Raw genomic sequence first — 17,623 nt, forward strand, 5'->3', positions numbered from 1 at the left:
GTTTTCAAAGCATGAGTAGCAGTGAGGCCCGTTATTCTTTCCAACATGCAAAAGGCACAAGAAAGTCATCAACGTGATTCTGTGCAAAGTGTCTCTAAGAAAACACACAGCGAGGAAATGACAGAAAAGAGCCCCCGATGGAAGAGAAAGCCAAAGTGCCTTCAGGAAAGTGCTGAAAAGTTCTGAAAATGGTTGTACTTTTTCAGAGTCCAGATATGTTCAGTCGGTGAAAGATGCTTTGCAAATCCGTGAAAGAAAACTCAAGAGACGGAGCCAAAAGGCTCAAAACAATAATCTCCTTCATGGGCCAAAATTCAGGATGGAAGTCAAAATTATTTATCTCAGGAAAAAAGTGCGGCAGTTAAAGACAGACACTGAATTCTTTTAAAAAAAGCCCACCAAAACCAGACGTAGAAAGTGGATACATTCTAAGAGCAGCTCAATAAAAAATACTCCTTTTAATGAAAATAATTTAAAAAATGGATACTTGAAGAACACAAATCCACCTTGACTGTGACCAGCTACTGCACCCTGCTCCCAGGAAAGCCTCCAAGCACAACGACAACGACACGTTCTAGAAGAAGAAAGTCCCCACTACCTGCATGTGTGAAATGTGGCCGGTGAACAATTTGGAAACACAAACGTACGGGACCGAGTATCCGAGTCCCATTAGTTAACTGGGGTGTTGGGAAACTTCCCGGGGTTCCCGTCTCTCCCACTGGAGCCGGCTGGTGCTAGAGGCGGCGGCGCTTCCTAGTGGGCACGGCAGAGCCCGTGAACCCCTGAGCCTCTCGCTGGAGTTGAATACTTAAACCTAAAAAAGGCATTTACAAGTTGACGCGGGTTTTTTGTTGTTGTCTTATTTCCTTGCAGTATACGTTTCTACTTCTAGACTATGGAATGTTACATTAAACAATATAATTATTCATTACCTTGCTTCAAATTTCATTACAGTTACTGAGGCTTCATCATAATTTCACACAGCACAGAGACACCAAACTAAACACCAAGCAGCCAGCACTAGATGTATTTTTTCTTTAAGTACCAATAAGCAAAATATCCCATTCCCCCCAGAGATCCCATCAGGAAGGAGGCTCCGAAGAAGGAGGGAGGTTTCCGCTTGACCAGCCTGAAGGCATTGGGTACCACTGCGGAGAGGAGCGTGGTATGTATATCTCCCAAAACTTTCCTGAAGGCGAAGCGTTTTTGTATCCTGTCGAAGAAGGACTGTAGGTTAGGTCTGCTGCCATCTTCCCAGTATTTCTTAGAGAGTCCCAGAAACTTGAGGCGGTGCAGAGTGGCTCCTAACAAGACGTCAGCCAAGGTAAAGACGCATCCACAGAGCCAAAGTTCACACTTCTGCCCTGGAGAGAGAAGCGACAGAGCAGGCAGGGTAAGAAGAAACCCTTGGGTGGGCACCTAAAGGCTTGCTCAAACATCCACAAAGGCAGGAGCCTTTGCATTGGACCTGTTTGGGTTTTTTTCCTCAGCTCTCTGATATCCCAAGAGATCGGACCCCATCTACCAGGCTATGTGATGGATGATATGTGGGGTCACAAAGCTGGGAGTACGAGATGAGCATTTATAGCCCATATGAAGATACAAATCGCTGTCTGCAAAATGGCTTTGCTGCCTCTCTCCCAAGTCAAGAGCAGCAGGAGGCGGCATCTGCCGTACCCTCCCGTCCCTGGAAAAGGGCCCTTAGCCCCTCGTGAAGGAAGATGCGGTGCAGTGACCCCTTCTGCTGTGTTAATGCTCAGGGACAGCAGCGGCGTTTGTCCTTGGCTGTACCGGGAGCTGTTTCAGGAGTGTCACGTTAACTTCTCCTATTTCAGGGAGGCGTGAGATCCTCAGGAATCAAAACCATTCGCTGGCCCAGCCTGTCTGCTCTCCCTGTGTGCTGTTGGGGAGGTCCTGCCCGTGTCCACTCCTCTGCAGCAGGGACCTTGTTCCAGGACACCAAAACTGGCAGCACAGCTGTGCCAAGAGCCAGAGCTCAGGGTGAATGCTGGGCGTGAGGAAAGACACCAAAGCATTGACAGCCCCTCATAAGAGGTGACCCTGGAAATAACCTCACCAGAGAGATGTCCAGCTGTTGTTAGACTGGAAGATGTGGGCTCAGGCCAGGATAGCGTTAAACACTCCCCTGATGCCCTTTCAATGCTAAGGAGCAGGGCTGGGATGGAGCTAAAGCAGATGGACAGAGGTGCAGATAAGGAAGAACAGCAGAAGGGACACAAAACCTGGCCCCATCCAGCCTCAGACCCTGGCTTTGCACCAAATCCCTAATTTTGAATCTTTTCCACTGCCTGGTGACTGTTATATCCAGGAGGGAGAGAGCGGCACCTTTGTTGCACCCCTGCACAGGCACAGGGGAATTACTGGTAATTAGCAGCCCTCATTTGTAGCCACTTGGCAGCCTTCCTAATCCTGCTGGAGGCACAGCCCGAGTGGACAGATTGCCTGTGCCTAATTAGTCAATAAATGTTTTTTCAGTGACTAATGAATTGGGGGGGTGCTGCAGCCTGCAGCCAGAGCCTCCTGGGTGCTGCGGGGACCCTGAGGTAAGGCTCAGAGGTAAGGGAAGTGGGGCTGAGATGGCTGCCTTGCTTCCAGGCACTGCTGTGGGTGAAGGAGAAAGCACATGTGAGGATGGCAACTTTGGGAGAGAGCTGTGATCCAGCCCTACCCCTCCTGGCTCTGGGCTTGCACCCACTGCTGAGTTCTGGACCCGGCTGTGGGTTGCCCCGGCTCCTTGCACCCCTTCCCAGCACCGAGGTGGGGCAGAAGCGTGAGCAAAGGCAATTTGCCCCCTTTGCATTCACAGCAGCCCCAGCCTGTCCCAGCCAAACAGGGTGCCTGTGGCAGGGGGTCACCCTGTGCTCCCGCGGCATCTCCCACCCTCCTCCTGCCCGCCCTGCCCTGCCTGCATTGCTGCGTGTCAGGCCGGCAGCCTGGGCTGCGTGGGAGGAGAGCTGCTGCACTGCGGCTCCTGGGAAGGTGCCAAAGGGCTGGTGCTTGTGCCCGCTGCTGAGATCCTGACCTGGCCGTGGGCACAGAGCGGGGAATTTGGGGGCCCGGAGCAGAGGGCAGGAGCAGCACACAAGGACTGAGGGCAGCAGGGCGCCCAGGTGCCAGCAGCAGCCACACCTCTGCTCCAGGCACCCGGGACATCCTCCGAGGGCACCTCGTTAGGCAGAATTCTGCTGAGCTGTCCCAGCTCTCAGGTCAGTTAATGAGTGTTCGTTGGAGGCGATCAGGGCAACGCAGGGTGCTGCTGTGCATGCATCAGGGCTTCCAGCAAATCCCCAACCCGGTGCCTTGCAGGACCCAACCTTGGCACCTCCGAGGGCCCTTCGGTGCAGCCCCGAGCGTGACGCGCGGCTCCCCACAGCGGAGGCCACCCCCGAGGGCAGGGCAGCTGCGGGGCCGTCCCGATTAACTGCATCTGGGCGCTGCTCCAGCCGTGGCACCGCGGTTCTGGCGGCTGCCACCGTCCCAGGGCTGGGGTTTCAAGCCCTGCCAGCAGCAGGAACAAGAGGATGACGGCATCATCCTGGGGTGACAGCAGGACAAGCGATGCCCAGCTGTGCCCATGCACCCCTGTCTGCCAGGGCGCCGGGGTGGCTCTCAGCAGGCACCAGCAGCGTGTATTTGATGTCGGGGACGGCTGGTGTCGCTCTCTCCCACCCACTGGCACTTGACGCAGGTCCTGTAACGGCTCCCACACCTCCAGGGCCCCTCAAATTCCCATCAGGTTTCCCTGCCTGTGCTCTGTTGGGATGTGCTGCAGCCCCATGGCCAGGGTGGGGTTGGCTGCGGGACCTGTCCCCAGCCTTGTGCTTCTGTCAGTCTGTGCTCCTCATGGTGCAAGAACCCCGGGGCCAGCCTGCTCCTTCCTGAACCAGCCAGATGTGTCACTGGCAGCCCCTCACTGGGGCAGAGGGGGCCTTGCACCACCCTGCAATGACTTTGGAGCTCCTGTAGAGCAGGTTCCCCTGTGGCAAGCGGTGCAGAGGCTCCCCAGAGCAGGGGTCGTTTGCTGGAGGTTAGTCAGACCACGGCTGCAATGATATCAGTGCATCCAAAACTGGGAGAGCCCAGTGGCAGCCCCAGCCCCACTGGTGATTGCCCTGTGGGGGATGTTCATTAGGTGCAAAGCCATTGGCTGCACTCAGTGTCAAACCTCAGCCTTGTATGGAAAACCCATAAATGCAGCCCAGCACCTACCTTGGTACTCCAGTTTCCTCTTCTCCAGTTCGGCCTCGATCTGATCTAGCACCATCCCCAGTTCACCAAGGATCTTCTTCAAGTAGTTCACATTGTCATGCTCCAGGATCTTGGCCTGGGTGGAGAATGGGGTTAGGATGGGGGATGGGTGGATGGATACATGTCCCTGCAACCATGCAGGGACACGAGGCACCAGGTGCCCATGGCAGGTCCATGGGTCATGTGCCTCCACCACCATATTATGTGTGTGGCTTTGACCCCCTTACCATGAGCTTCTTCTGCTTGGAGAGGTAGGGCTCTGATAGCTGTGGCTCCTCTTCATGGTCCAGCTTCATCAGCTCTGTGCTGGCGTTAGCTAAATGTCCTGGGAAGAGAGAGACAGAGGGGCTGGGGGGGCTGTGTTTGGCACGGGTCGGGATGACCTTGTGTCCGATAGCAGAGCACCTCATCCTACATGCAGAATAGTGCTGTGGCACCAAAAAACACACAGCAGAGAGCTAAAATGGGCCAAATTTGTGGCTTGCTGCTGCTGTGCTGCTATAGGGGCAGGTGGCTGGGGCATCACACACCCTCCTGAGGGCACACGGCTGCTTCAGCCCTCCCATCCGCTCACGGCAGGGCAGCGCTGGCTGCAGGGTATGACAGATCCCCTCCCTGGCCTTGGTGAGTCCCAGCTCTGCAGGTTTTGGGGGGGGGCTGTCAGCTCTTCATTTCCTCTGCTGGATTCATATTAGAGCTGCCAGCAGATCTCTCTTTCTCTCTGTGTCTTACTGTTTTAAGAACATCCCTGAGCTTTCCCATAACCTGGTTCCTGCAGCTCCATCCCTAGCAGGTCAGTCCTTTGGGATGTCTGAGACGCCTGCCCACGTGTGGGTGTGCGTGCAGAGCAGCACGGCAGGGAGCAGCACAGGAGGGGGTGCTCCCTCCCGAATGGAGCTGTCCTGCCCCGGCTCGGTGTTCAGGGATGCAATTCGGCAGCATGGAGACCATCCTGAGCATGGGAGAGATGCCCGCCCTTCTCCTTCCCCACATGGGGAGGATGCGAAGAGCTTTGTGCAAGGGAGCTAATGGAGGGAAAGGAGCAGAGTACATGGAGGAAGAGAATACAAGATGCAGAGTAACACCTTAGGGACGACATAAATTACCCGAAGCTGGGCTAATCTCTTCCTGCCAGGGACCATCTGTCTCTCCCTCTGTGTTCCCTCCAACAAGGGCTTGGCTCTGCCGACGCATTGGTGCAGGAGGTGCCAGGGCTGGCCGGGGTGGCAGCCAGCAGCGGGCTGTATGCTGTCACAAAATGGTGAAGTTCCCTGTTTTCCATGACAAGCCTTGAAGCTTGTGCTCGCTAAGGCTCCCAGCCAGCTCTCCTGGGGCTGTAACTCAGAGGGAAGCCTGGCTATCACCCTAGTTTCGTTCCCCTGTTCCCCTTGGGAGAGCCTGGCCCTTAGTTCACCCTCTCCTCGGGACACAACTATATGGATTTGCTTCAGCACGCACTGCAACGGGGCAGCCGAGACATTGCCTGGGCATAGGGGATGTGCTGGAGAGGAAGGGCACCACCAGCCCCGGGGCATCCCACAGACTGGCCTACAGCACCTTCCTTTGCAATGGCTTTGGAAAAATGCCACCAGTGAGGAGATTTGGGTGAGAAGATATTTTTTAAGTCCTCAGCAAAGTGCTGGGGAGGCGATGCGAGGCAGATGGGGTCTGAGTCTATTACAGCAGCACCGTTTGGGGTGGGGATGGGCTCTGCACCCTGCATCTGCCCAAGATCTGGGGGTGGAGGTGACACTCGGTGACATGAGGACAGCTGCCTGTGCAAGGTGCCAGCAGAGGCAGGGCAGACCGTGCGGTACACCTCAGGAACAGCCCATCTCTCTTTGTGGCTGAGTGCATCCCATCTCAGAGGGACTACCCGCAACCCAGGCAGCTGAAGGGACGCTGCGGAGGGAACACTGTTTGCTATGGGTGCCATTTGGGTCCAGAGCCTAAAGGAGGGGAGAGATATGGGGCACACTGGTGCTCTCCTAACAAGGTCAAGGGACTTTTCAGGCGAAGGACTCTCCAGGAGCAATCCTTGCCACTGAGTTATATTAAGCATCGTCAATGTTTCATGAGTGCTTGAAGGTCAGGTACACAGTCTTATGCCGATTCATCCACTATCTGCAATTCAGTCTGGCTGTACTCTCCCACTTTTACCCTTAGAGCTATCGGAGGGAGAGGGAGCAAATTTATATGCCCTAGGAAGAGATGAGCAAGAAGTGTGCATGGCCCATGGGAGCCCAGACACCCCTGGGGCTAGGAAGCCTCTACAGGGTGCCTAGAGCTCCCAAATTAGCTGTGCTTTGCTGTTTCCCAGCTCTGTCCCCGCCTGCACTGGTGGAAAGGGGAGATGAGCAAGAGCAGGGTGCCTGGGCAGGCTGTGGAGCCAAACCGAGCCCCAGGGAAGGGCTGGGGAACCATCCTGCTGGCGCCGGCCCTGGGCAGCCCCGCTGGAGAGGCGACTTACTGCGGATCTCAGCGGTCGCGTACTTTGGGATCATGGAGTCGGTGGTGAGCTCGGGGTGCAGGATGCAGCCGTGCGTGTAGGCGTCCATGGGGAGCGAGTCCAGCAGCTCCCGGTACTGCAGCACCCGGGAGTGCAGCAGGCTGCCCGGCTCGGGGATCAGCTGGGTGATGTTTTCTGCGAGGGCAAAGGGAAAGCTGTCAGTGGGCCCCGGGGGCGCTCAGCCACTCCCTAGTGGCTCATTAGCCTGCACTGGACACCAGTGTGCAATCCTGCTTGAGCCACCTCCGAGCAGGGCTGGCTGGGGTGGTGCTTTAACTCAAAGCTGTGCCCCAAGCTCTGCCTGCTGCCCATCCTGGCCAGGAGCACGTCCAGCCCGTGCCCAGAGACGGGCAAACCCACAGGACCACAGCGATGCGTATGCGTGTCGTTACCCAGCCCTGCAGCCCCCGTGACTCCAGCAGCTCAGTGTAGCAAGCCCTTTGTCTTTGCAGCCCCCTGAGTTTGTACACTGTGGTTTCGCATCTCTTAGAAGGGGAACAAAATCTTACTGTTCTGCAGAAAAGAACTAAAACAGTTTGGGATCTCCTGAGTTACACACTTGTTACACTGGTGGCAATGAGGCACCTAATTTTCTTGGGCTTCCTGGAAAATCCTGTTCAAAATGGGTCATCGTGGAGTAGATGACCAAAGAAGGAGCCCAGCACCTCTTCCCTCTGCGCTCAGCCGATGCCTCAGTTGCAGGACCGTCCCTCACCCCAGCTGGCTCGGCACCTCCCTCGCCTTGTTGGGTTTTATTCATCTTTTGCAGATGGCAGTTTGTATCCTGCTCTTTTTATTACACTTTCATCTGAAAATATACAGCGGGTGACACCACAAGGAGTGAAGTGTTGCTCTTGTCTCCCCCAGGAATATCAGATCCATTTTTTTATAGGATCATAAATGGTTATGGCATTTTCAGGTAGCAGTTAATAGGTAGTGAGTAAATTTACCACCAGGACTCGGTGCACCCAGTTACCCACATGCTGTTCCCAGTGCAGGGCTCACCGCATGCCGGTGCCTCGGGCTGAGTGTAAGGCATATCGGCAGAAGGGCTTTGGCAGACATGGCCAACACAGCTCCTTAATTAAGGGCCTGAAATGACAGTTCCACCCGGCCCCACTGCCAGCGGCAGGAGCAAGGCTGTGGGCATAGCCTGGTGCTGCCCGCCCCGCCGAGACGCACAGCTCGCCCTGCCCTGGGACAGGCAGCCTCGCGGCTGCCGGCACCTACAGCTGGACAGGAGCCAGGGAAATTTTGGCAGCTCCTGTATTGCAAACCTCCTAACGGCTCTGGTTCGGGGCTGGCTCTGCTGGTAGGCTCCACAGAGTCGTTCTGACCGACGGGCATCAGTTACTGTCCCCTGAGCGAGGGGAGGTTTTGGTAGCTCCTCCCTGCCCGCCGGCTGCTTGCTGCCTGCGCTGCCTGGACTCCAGCTCTCCAAGCGGGGATTTTCCATCCGAGAAAAGGGATCAGCTGAATGAAATAATAACCGACTTGTAGCCTGCGTGCTCCTTCCACAGTGCTCCCCGCCAGCACCTGACGGGCTGGGGCTGAGGCTGGAAACCAGGACTTCCAGAGCGACTGCCCAGTCTGGCAGCGAGACGGAGCGACCACAATGAAATAGCGGCACACTGGCCACTGGCCTGCGTCCTTCAGCACGTCCCAGGGGGGGGGTTAGGTGGGATGGTGCTTGCCCTGTCTTTGCAGGCCATGGCAGACCTGCACCTATGGGCTGCTGTTGCATATAGTCAGCAAGTGATGTGCCATGCAAAGGTGGGATGGGGGCAGGCTCAGGACGGGGCTGGGGGTGCAGCCCTGGGAGGAGCCCCTCGCCCAAACTCTGAGATGCATTGCAACCAGCCAACTCATCAGTGGTTTTTTGGCACCGCTGAGCAGCGCCCTAGTGAGAGTCACCCTCAAAGTTGGGAAAGAAAACCACTGCTCATCACACCACCCTTCACTGATAGCCGACCCTCAGGGTATGTGTAAGCAGCTGAAAAAGGCCATGCTCCCAGCCCAAGGAAAAATAAACTCAGTGAACACACCTTCTTATCAAGGCATTTTCAAGCTCTTCACATTTCTGCCAGGTGGGTGATTCCCCCTGGGACCATTGCCGCGGCATCCTGAAAACGCTTTTGCCATGGTGGCAATGCATTGGTGGGCGATGGCTCGGAGCAGAGCACGCAGCAGGGAGTGATGTTCTGGGCCCACTTCCCTGGAGCTTCCCCTCTCCATTTCTCAGCAAAAACGTAAGAAATTGCACCTGGCTGGAAAATCTCGATGACTGGAGTTTCCCAGTGCACAGGCAGCACTGTGTTCCCCTCCTGCTGGGGACAGCCTGTTGTCACATATGCCGGACCACCTGCCCTTCGCAGAGACCGGGTGAAGCTGCTGCGCAGTGCGGGGACCACGGGACAATGCTCCCTGCTGCCCCGTGGCAGGAAGGTGGCTGCCATTCCCTGGGAGCTGCTGCCAGCGCAGGGTCCTGCTGACCGATCCCATCCCCGCTGCCCCACCGGTGAGCGAGCACCGTGCCCCCACCGAGCGGCACCACCGCGGCGGGACTGGGAGAGGACAGCAGCTGAGCTGGCAAGACGCCCTTGCTTCGGGAGTTATTTTGAGATGTTTTTGATGTCTCTTGCAAGGAGGATGATGGCACAGCCCGAGCTCCCTGCTCAGCTTTGAAGGCTCCTCAGCGGAGCGCCCCAGCCTGACAGCCCGCAGGGCTGGGGAAATGAGGGCAAAGGGACGTGAGACGCTGGGAAGAGGCTGCTTGCTGCAGTGGCCGTGCAAACTGCTGCCTTCAAGCGCCATCTCAGCATCCCTGTGTGCCGGGCTCGGCTGGCCGCTGACTGCAGCCCTGCTCCGGGGGGAATACGAGCTTCCCTCTCCCGGCTGTCCCTTCCTCTGGGCTTGTGTCACATCATCCTCCCATGGTTCCCAGCACTGCTGGCTTTGTGTCACTTTAAAGAGGCAGTTTTCTCTGAGGTGCAGTGGCAGCAGGGATGGCAGGGCCCCTGCCCATGGCCAGTGACACAGGGCTCATCAAGGAAGGGGACAGGGGCAGCAGTACCCCGCTTAAACCCACCTTGTCTCAGCGGGGCCACTTACAGCAGTTTTTATACCATTACCTGAGGTCAAAGCACAAAAATGACCAAACCCAGAAGTATTCCCATGGGCAATGCGCCAGCTGTGGCTCTGGTGAGATGCCACCATGCACCACAGGGATGGGTGGAAACAGTCCGGTTTGGGAATGTGGCCTCCAAGGCAGAAAAAGGGGGGGACCCAGCTATGAACCCCCCCAGAGCCCTCCAGTAGCACTTCCAAGGGACATTTGTGGATTTCTGCTGGAAATCCTTCATTTTCATGGGAAAACATAGAAGTTTGGGGAGGTCTGGTAGCTTGCTGCTCTTCTGGGGGGAAGCTGAAACTTTAAAGGACAAAGTGGGTGCACTTGGCAAACAGCATCTGGATTAGACCCAAGTTTCCCCTAAGATGCAGCCCACCCCCTCCCCCTTACCTCCCGTGAAGTTCTTCTCCATGTAGTCGATGATCTGGTTGTAATCGCTGATGATGTTGTCCCTGTGGATGATGACGGGCACCTCCTCCCCCAGGTTGAGCCGCATGAACCAGGGCTCCTTGTGCTCCATCAGGGGCATGCTGACGTCCCGCTCCTCGCAGGGCAGCCCCTTCTCTGCGATGACCAGCCGCACCTGGGGCAAGAGGCCAGGGAGAAAGGGCTCAGCCCCACACATTGAGCCAGCCCCGAGAGCCCTTGAAGCACCCCGAGAGCCCCGAAAGCCCCACCGCCACCCCACTTCGCTTCCCTGGCCCTCCCTGGACGCTTAAGCACAGCGATGTGCTGTGACACACGCTCGTCCTGCAAGAAGCCGAGCAACTCTTGGCATGGGGCAACTGCAAAATCCAGGCAGCCAAGCGAGCGTTTCCCTTCCCAGCAAACGGGCGAGACCCAAGCCCGTCCTAACTTTGCAGGATCATGGACAACCATCCTCCCGCTGGTCACTGGTGGCCCGTGTGACTGATGGAGGGGCCAGGGGTGCTGGTGGGCAGCGAGCCCATCCCTCAGCAGCAGGTGGAGAGAGGCAGCACCTCCCCAGCTGGGGGGAATCAGTGATGCTGCTGTGGGCCCCAGCATAGCCCAGCACACACCCGAGGAGGAGGAGGAGGAAGAAGAAGTAGAGGCTACAGCAACGCTATGCCTTGCCCCCAGTGGGTGCTACTGCCTGGCTGAAGGAGGCCTGGATGCTAGCTCAGGTATGTCCTGCGTTTGGGGGTGCGTGATGGCTTTGCTGGGCACATTTTGAGCAGAGATGAGGTTCTGTTTCAGGGAGGGTTTCAAGCAGCCCCTGCACAGCATCCCTCCAGCTCCAGGCTGCTGCCTTCCCCTTCCCCTGCTGCTGCCCTCCCTCAGCGCCGGGCCAGCGAGCGGCACTGCTGGGGTGGCACCCACCTGTCTCATGGGTGGGAAAGCTGAGTCCAGAGGTGCAGAGTTGGCCGGAGGAGGCAGGATTGGGGCTGGATGCAGGGCACCATCCCCATCACCGTTGCCTACGACTGGCCCTCAGGGCTGACCCTGCTGCTTTGCTCTGTGCTTGAGATGGTGTTGAATATGCACTCTAGGATGGCATTTTAGGCTTCTGGGTTATAAAAACCTGACTGTTATGAATGAAGTATGTCCAACGGCCCCCCAAAAAAACCCTCAGGAGATGTGAAACAGCCACATCTTACAGAACCACTGAATGAGGGAAAAGCACTTGTTCTCCTTCAACTAGCAGCAGCTAAAAATACAACTTAACAAATATAAGCATTTCTATGAGTACTTCAGAGTTCCCAGGGAATTAGTCATTAATTATTCACAGAGCTGGCAAATTAATTTCATCTTTTAAAGTCAAACAAGGAAAAGCCTGGGTCCCTCAACTGCAACTTGCTCTCAGCCTTTTCCTCCCAGCTGATAGATAAACCCTGGGTAGGACCACCTGGGGCATTGCTCCACAGACTCCCCACACGTCTCTGTTCTGCTATGAAGAGCCAAGGCCGAAGGCCTGGCAGGAGGCAGCTGCCGGGGTCCCAGCTGGGGGTGATGAAATGTGCCCAGACCCCCCAGCCCGTCCCCACAGCGCTGGCATGGCTGCGATGAGACATCTTGTGTAAAAACCCAACACTGGCTGTAAAACTCCAAAAATCCCTTTGCAGGGAGGGCCAGATCCTGCGGGGGGGGCGCTCAGGATCCCTCCCACAAACAGCCCAGTGCCCACGGAGGGCGGTTCCGAGCAGCTCCCAGGGCAGAGCGGGAAAACCTTCGCCCATAACCAGCTCCAAGAAAAACTCCTCTGCAGGGGGGTCCCGTGCAGCCCCCACCGCTCCCCGCCCTGCAATGTCCATCACACCAGCTTGTGCTCATCCACCTTCCTGCAAACGCTCTTTTCTTGCAAGTGACCTCAAAACCGAAGCTCGAAGCAGTGCCAGGTGGCCTTGTAGCTCTAGGTATGACCTGCCCTGTCCCCAGCGTCCCCAGCCCCACGGAGGTGAGGCCAGTTGCAGGAAACCCCTTACAAGAAGTGCCTGAACCGCTGCCTCCCGGCTGCCGAATGAGCAAGCCCAAAAATAACAGCGAGCCCAGCGCGAGGCAGGGGAGCTGGGCACGAGCATCCCTCACCAGTGCGGATCAGGAGCCCATTAGTCACCCGCTGCTGGCAGCGGCAAAGCCAACCATGTGCAGGCACCCTGCTGCATTGGGCATCCTCCCCTTCCTTTGTGCCTGCGAGTAGAACGGGGCGTCTCTGCCGCCGGCTTCCCCACGGGGCTCCAGGGGGCCCTTGCACCAGGGGAACTTTGTGTTCCCCCCCATCCCTCCGAATAGCCCATTCCCCATATAATATTAATGGTGAGGGAATGACAGGGGGGTTGGGGCCAGGAGGGGGAGGTCGGGTTTGCTACACAGCTGCTGTGCTTGCAAAATGAGTGTTTACTATTGCCCGGAAAATGTGATTTCTCGCTGGGGCACCCCTGGAATAGGATTTCCAGGGCGCTGCTGCAATGTGAGGGGTAAACTGTCGCTGCGTGCCGGGGTCCGCTCCCTGGAAGGAGCCCGGCTCGGGGGCTGCTTCCCCCTCTCCCAGCAGCAGGGTGGTCCTGGGGCCCAGCTCAGCCTTTGTCTGCGCTCCTGGCCACACCAGGGTCAGGCTGCGAGCGAGCACAAAGCCGAGGTGGCTCGTGGTGCAAGCCGCGATTCCAAAGCAAAAGCAGGGTTTGGCTGAGCCCCTGCCGCCCATCCCTGTCCTCTCTCCAGGCAGACGCTGTTAAAAGGCAGAACCGCTGGTACAAAAGAGCTGCCCGTCCACACGCTGATGCCCTCACCAGCCCTGGGGACGAGCCCCTTGCTCTCCCCGCGATTGCATCCATCCTCCCCAGGCCAGGGGATGCCCTGGGGACTGGAGGTGATTCTTCCCTAGGAACCCGGCCGAGCAATTATTTTTTTCTTTTTTACCTTTTGCGAGCTGAAGGACTGGGTCCAGTGGTACAAAACCAGTCTGTCCTGGGATTTGAGAGCGGGGTCTGTTGGGTCCTGGTTTTCCTCCCCCTCCGTGGATTTCCCTGCGTCGTTCTCCAGCGCTGAGATGGGCCACCAGCTGCAGTTGGTGGGAGTAACATTATTGGGAGTCGCCATGACAGGCTGCGAGCGAGCGGGGAGAGGGACGAGGGAGCGAGCGGCGCTAGCCCAGCATCACATGGGCTCCTGCCAGCAGCATCACTCCCGGGGCAGCTCCGTCTCGCTGGCTGGGGTGGGCAGCGTGGGGCGGTGGGTGCCGGGGGTCACAGGAGAGGATGGTGGCAGCAGTGGCGGTGGCGCGGGTGGAATCGCAGCCCGTCCCTGCTCGTGGCGGGGCTCCCACGGAAACGTGCAGGCATCGCTTCAATAGGCGAGTCAGCAGCGGAGGCTCCTGCTGCCTGCCTGCCTGCCAGCTCGGCAATCCGGGGCACCTCCAACCCCTGCGGCTCTTTAGGGATATTTTGCAGCAGAGATTAAGACTTTTTTTTTTTTTTTTTTGACTGGTTTAGATATGGCCTAAATAGATAAATAGCTGCATTGATGGATACCGGCTTTAAAATGTCTAGCAGGAGTCTTTCCTGCCTTGAAACCTTCACAGAAAGAAGCAGCAATGGCTCTTTCAAGGTATTCGGTGATTTTTGGAGAGCACAGATTAATTACTGCCTAATGGGTGTTACGTAGCCTGGACCGGGGTAGAGCCCCAGAGCCCTTGCTGTGTACTAGAGCCCTAGTCAGGGTGCTGGGCCAAACCAGACAAACCCTCCTGCACCAAAGCAGGAACGGTTGGGGGGTCGCTTCCAGAATTAGCAGGGTGTGTCACAACAGCAAACCAGCCGGAGCTCCGGAAGGAGCTGCTGCTCTCCGGGCACTACGAGCATCACCCAGAGGTTTGCAGGCAAATGCGTGTAGGCAGCTGATGCCTTTCTAGGCACAGCGACATGGACATCTGGGCCTGTGTTTTATGATGCTTGGCTTCATCACGCTCCATCTACAGCAATCTGGCAGCTTGGAAATAATTTCACACACATGGGACTAGCTGTCGGTTCCGGGGGGTAAAACCAGCCTGGTTATGGGAGTTGTAGGGGCAGGTTCTAGAGGGGATGGAGGCGAGGGCACGGGGAGCCAGCTCATGTCTTGGGGCTGTGAGAGAGCTCTGGGTGCTAATGCAGCTCCTCCATGTGTTGCTCCCATCTCCACCCATGCTGAAACTGGTGAGGTTGCAAACAGGGGAAGGTTTGGGATGGCTTGTTCAAGTGGGGAAACTGAGGCACGCTTCACCCAAGAGCATTGGGAGGGAGCAGGGCCAAACTGGTACCTGGCTGCATGAACACACTGAAAGGAGCAATTTTCTGGGGACTGAGAGGTGAAAGTTAATCCTTTGGTGTTGGGATGTTCTGCTCCTGAAGGTGTGCAGGAGGGCGATGGCGGAGGGTGAGGCTGGGGAGTGCTATACCCTGCTCTGCCGCCTCCCTGCCTTCTCCCCTGTAGGCAGCAGCCCCCCAAAACCATCCTTCCTCCCCAGCCCAGGGCTTCCCAAGTGCTGCCAGAGACCCCGCACTAGCCTTGGGGACACCCACGGGGAAAGGGTCTTGCTTGGCCTCTGCTTTGGGGCTGCAAAGTCAGGGCGGTGGCCCCTGATGTTGCAAACTCGGAGAAAAGTGAGCTTTAGAGAGCTGGCCCCATCATGAAGTACCATCCTGCCCTCTGCTCTGCAGCCTCCCCTCCCGCCTGCTCCATGCAGGAGAGCCCATGCTGCCCAAGAAGTGTCTTCTGGGGCTCCTTTCACTGGAAAAGGACACCTTTGGGATTAGAAAAGGAAAGGAGCAGCTTGACCAAGCAGAAGCGATTCTCTCTTGTGGATTGCTGTCCAGAAAGCCCCATCTAGTGGCATATTTTGTGATGAATTAATGCTGCGCCGTTGGGAATAAAAAAACAACAAGTCGCTTCACCCCTCTGGGTCCTGCAGGTATGCGACGCCTCTGGAGGCACTTACTTATTTACCTGGGGCTTGGCTTGCCAAAGTGAGCAAGGCTTGAGGGGCAGGATGGGTGCCAGCCCCCTTTAGGGGTGCCCTGACCTTGTGTGACCTTGAGTTCATCACCAGCTCTTTTCTCCAGCCTCCCCGCCTGCAAAAGGGGTCGATGCTGGGCTGCCCCATGGGATGCTGCAACAGCCGGACCCGGTGGTGTTGGCAGAGCCCTGGCAGAAGGTGCCATCTGGGCAGGATTATGGGTGCTGGCAGTTCAGAAATAGACAGTCCAGGGTGTCTCGTCTCGGAGCTGATGCAAACGTTACAAAGGGGAGAGAGCAGGTGGCCACAGGCAGTCATGGGACTGCAGGCACAGAAACACCTTCCCTGTTTTAGGAGAGGGTGGAAATTGGGCTGTAGTCAGCTCCATTAATTTTTTTTTATATTTTTTTTTATTTTTTTCCCCCCCATCAGTGGCCTGATTCAGCGTCTGCCTGTGTAAAGCTTAGCTAGGACTCGGTTTGGCTTCTGTAAGGGGAGAAATGAATTTCATTGATCCAGGGTGCCTTACTGCATCCCGCTTTGGATGAGCTAGTGCTGAAACCAGATAGGCAAGTAACTTGTAAAGTGCTAGGGGTGGGGGGAAGCCACCAAAAAAAAAATAAACCAGCCTGGATCTGCTGAGATAGGAGTAGAGAGGGAGGATCTGCTCTGAGGAAATGCCTGGGAGTGCTGCAAGCCCACCAGTGCTTTCTCAGAATATTTTAGACATGTTCTTCTTTAGATTGAGTGGGGAGACATCCTAGGGCAACTGTGGGCAGAAAAAATTCACCAGGCTTGTTGGGGCAGGTACAGCAGCAGGCTGGGAGCAGCAAGGCTGGCAGGGCTGCGCTCAGCACCCCTTGTAGCAGGCCACCTCTGAGGCTGAGCGCTGATGCTCATCAGTCAAGCTGATCGTGCTGCACAGGCGTTCCTAGGGAAGATGCCGTTTGCTAGTAACACTTGAGGTTTCAGGCAGGCAGCAAGCAGGAGTGGAGGGTGAGCTGAACTGGGAAGGCTTTGAAGGAGACAGTAAGCTTGGGGCCTCTCTTAGCTTGTCATTTCACCCAAAGGAGATGATTTGAGCAATGTGAACGTCAGCAGGAATGTTTCAGTAGGTTTGCTACAAGCCTGATTGATAGTTGCTGTCGAAAACCCAAAATATCTGCCCTTCCTCTGCCTCGGGCAGCACTAGATGTGCTTAAACACTAGCACAACAGTAATTCAGGCAGAATACAAAACCACTGAGTTATTCTTTTGTTCTCCCCCCCCCCATTAGTTACTTCTGTCCTCCATAGAACACTTCAGAAACGTGCCTGGAGAACCTGCTCTTGGACTCTTCCCTCCTCTCCAGCCTTCTGGCAATCTGAATTCACTCCTCAGCCCTAAACTTCAGTGTTTATCTTGGACCAGTTTAACCTCCACCATTTCCCCGATTCCGCCTGTCCCTGGCCACAGCAGGTCTGCTGCGCGTTGTCCTGCTCACAGCTGAAAACGCCCTTGTGCCCTTCCAGCATCGTCGCTCACGACCAGTTTCATGTAACACCCGCTTGAAGGTCCAGCCCCTGCCAGGGGTCTGTGCACGCTTTAGCGGAGAGAAGCGGGACTGTGCTCCGCAGCAGGAACAGCTGCAGTGAGGTGACAGAGCCAGGCTGCCGCGCCGCATGCCTGGGGAAGAGCCTCGCTGTGCCCCTCCGTGGGGCTCCAGCTGCAGAGGGCAGGGGCCACAACCAGTACCAGTTTAACACAACCAGTACCAGTTTAACACAACCAGTACCAGTTTAACACAACCAGTACCAGTTTAACACAACTGCGCCTGTGCACGGCAAGGATCTGTGCCCCTGCTCCGTACGCAGGGACTCCAGGTCAAGCCTCACCGACAGGCAGGGTAATCATCAGTTGAAAAGGGAGAACTACTGCAACCAGCAACATCACCTTCAAGAGACTTTAAAGGGGGCGCAAAACCAAAACATGAACAGAAAGGTGAGCAGACACCCTGTGCCGAAGCAGAAACAGCCTCTGAAACACAGCAGCAGCAAAGATAACCAGTACTAAATGTTTACATGGAAAATCAAAGTACATGTTATGCCAGTGCGAAAGTGAAGAAAACCAAAACCCTACGTGTGGGTACGCAGGATAGTGTGGGAGGAGGAAGGTAAAGGAAGGGGACCGTAAAGTACTAACCTGAGAAAATTTAGAAACTGGTTTAATTGGAGAGTACGAGCCAGTATCACACACTCAGTAACTGCGTGGCACTGAGGAGCAA

The 17,623-nt window shown here is 56.3% G+C and overlaps 1 protein-coding gene across 4 annotated transcripts; it reads right to left on the bottom strand.

The window, feature by feature from the left end:
• Positions 1 to 1,020: 1,020 nt before the first annotated feature.
• Positions 1,021 to 13,466, bottom strand: GDAP1L1 (ganglioside induced differentiation associated protein 1 like 1). 4 transcript variants are annotated; one of them, XM_009955541.2, is made up of 6 exons: positions 13,287 to 13,466; positions 10,299 to 10,491; positions 6,740 to 6,913; positions 4,497 to 4,594; positions 4,231 to 4,345; positions 1,021 to 1,364 (listed from the first exon to the last, which is right to left on the bottom strand). In XM_009955541.2, the coding sequence occupies exons 1-6, from the start codon at positions 13,464 to 13,466 to the stop codon at positions 1,021 to 1,023; spliced, it is 1,104 nt and encodes a 367-aa protein (XP_009953843.1). The 4 variants fall into 4 exon arrangements, with proteins under 4 accessions (XP_009953843.1, XP_009953842.1, XP_009953844.1 ...); XM_009955540.2 differs by having other exon boundaries at positions 10,299 to 10,518; XM_009955542.2 differs by lacking the exon at positions 6,740 to 6,913.
• Positions 13,467 to 17,623: the final 4,157 nt, after the last annotated feature.

Source organism: Leptosomus discolor, chromosome 17 (genome assembly GCF_034619465.1).
Source record: "Leptosomus discolor isolate bLepDis1 chromosome 17, bLepDis1.hap2, whole genome shotgun sequence".
In the NCBI taxonomy this organism is placed as follows: Eukaryota; Metazoa; Chordata; class Aves; order Leptosomiformes; family Leptosomidae; genus Leptosomus; species Leptosomus discolor.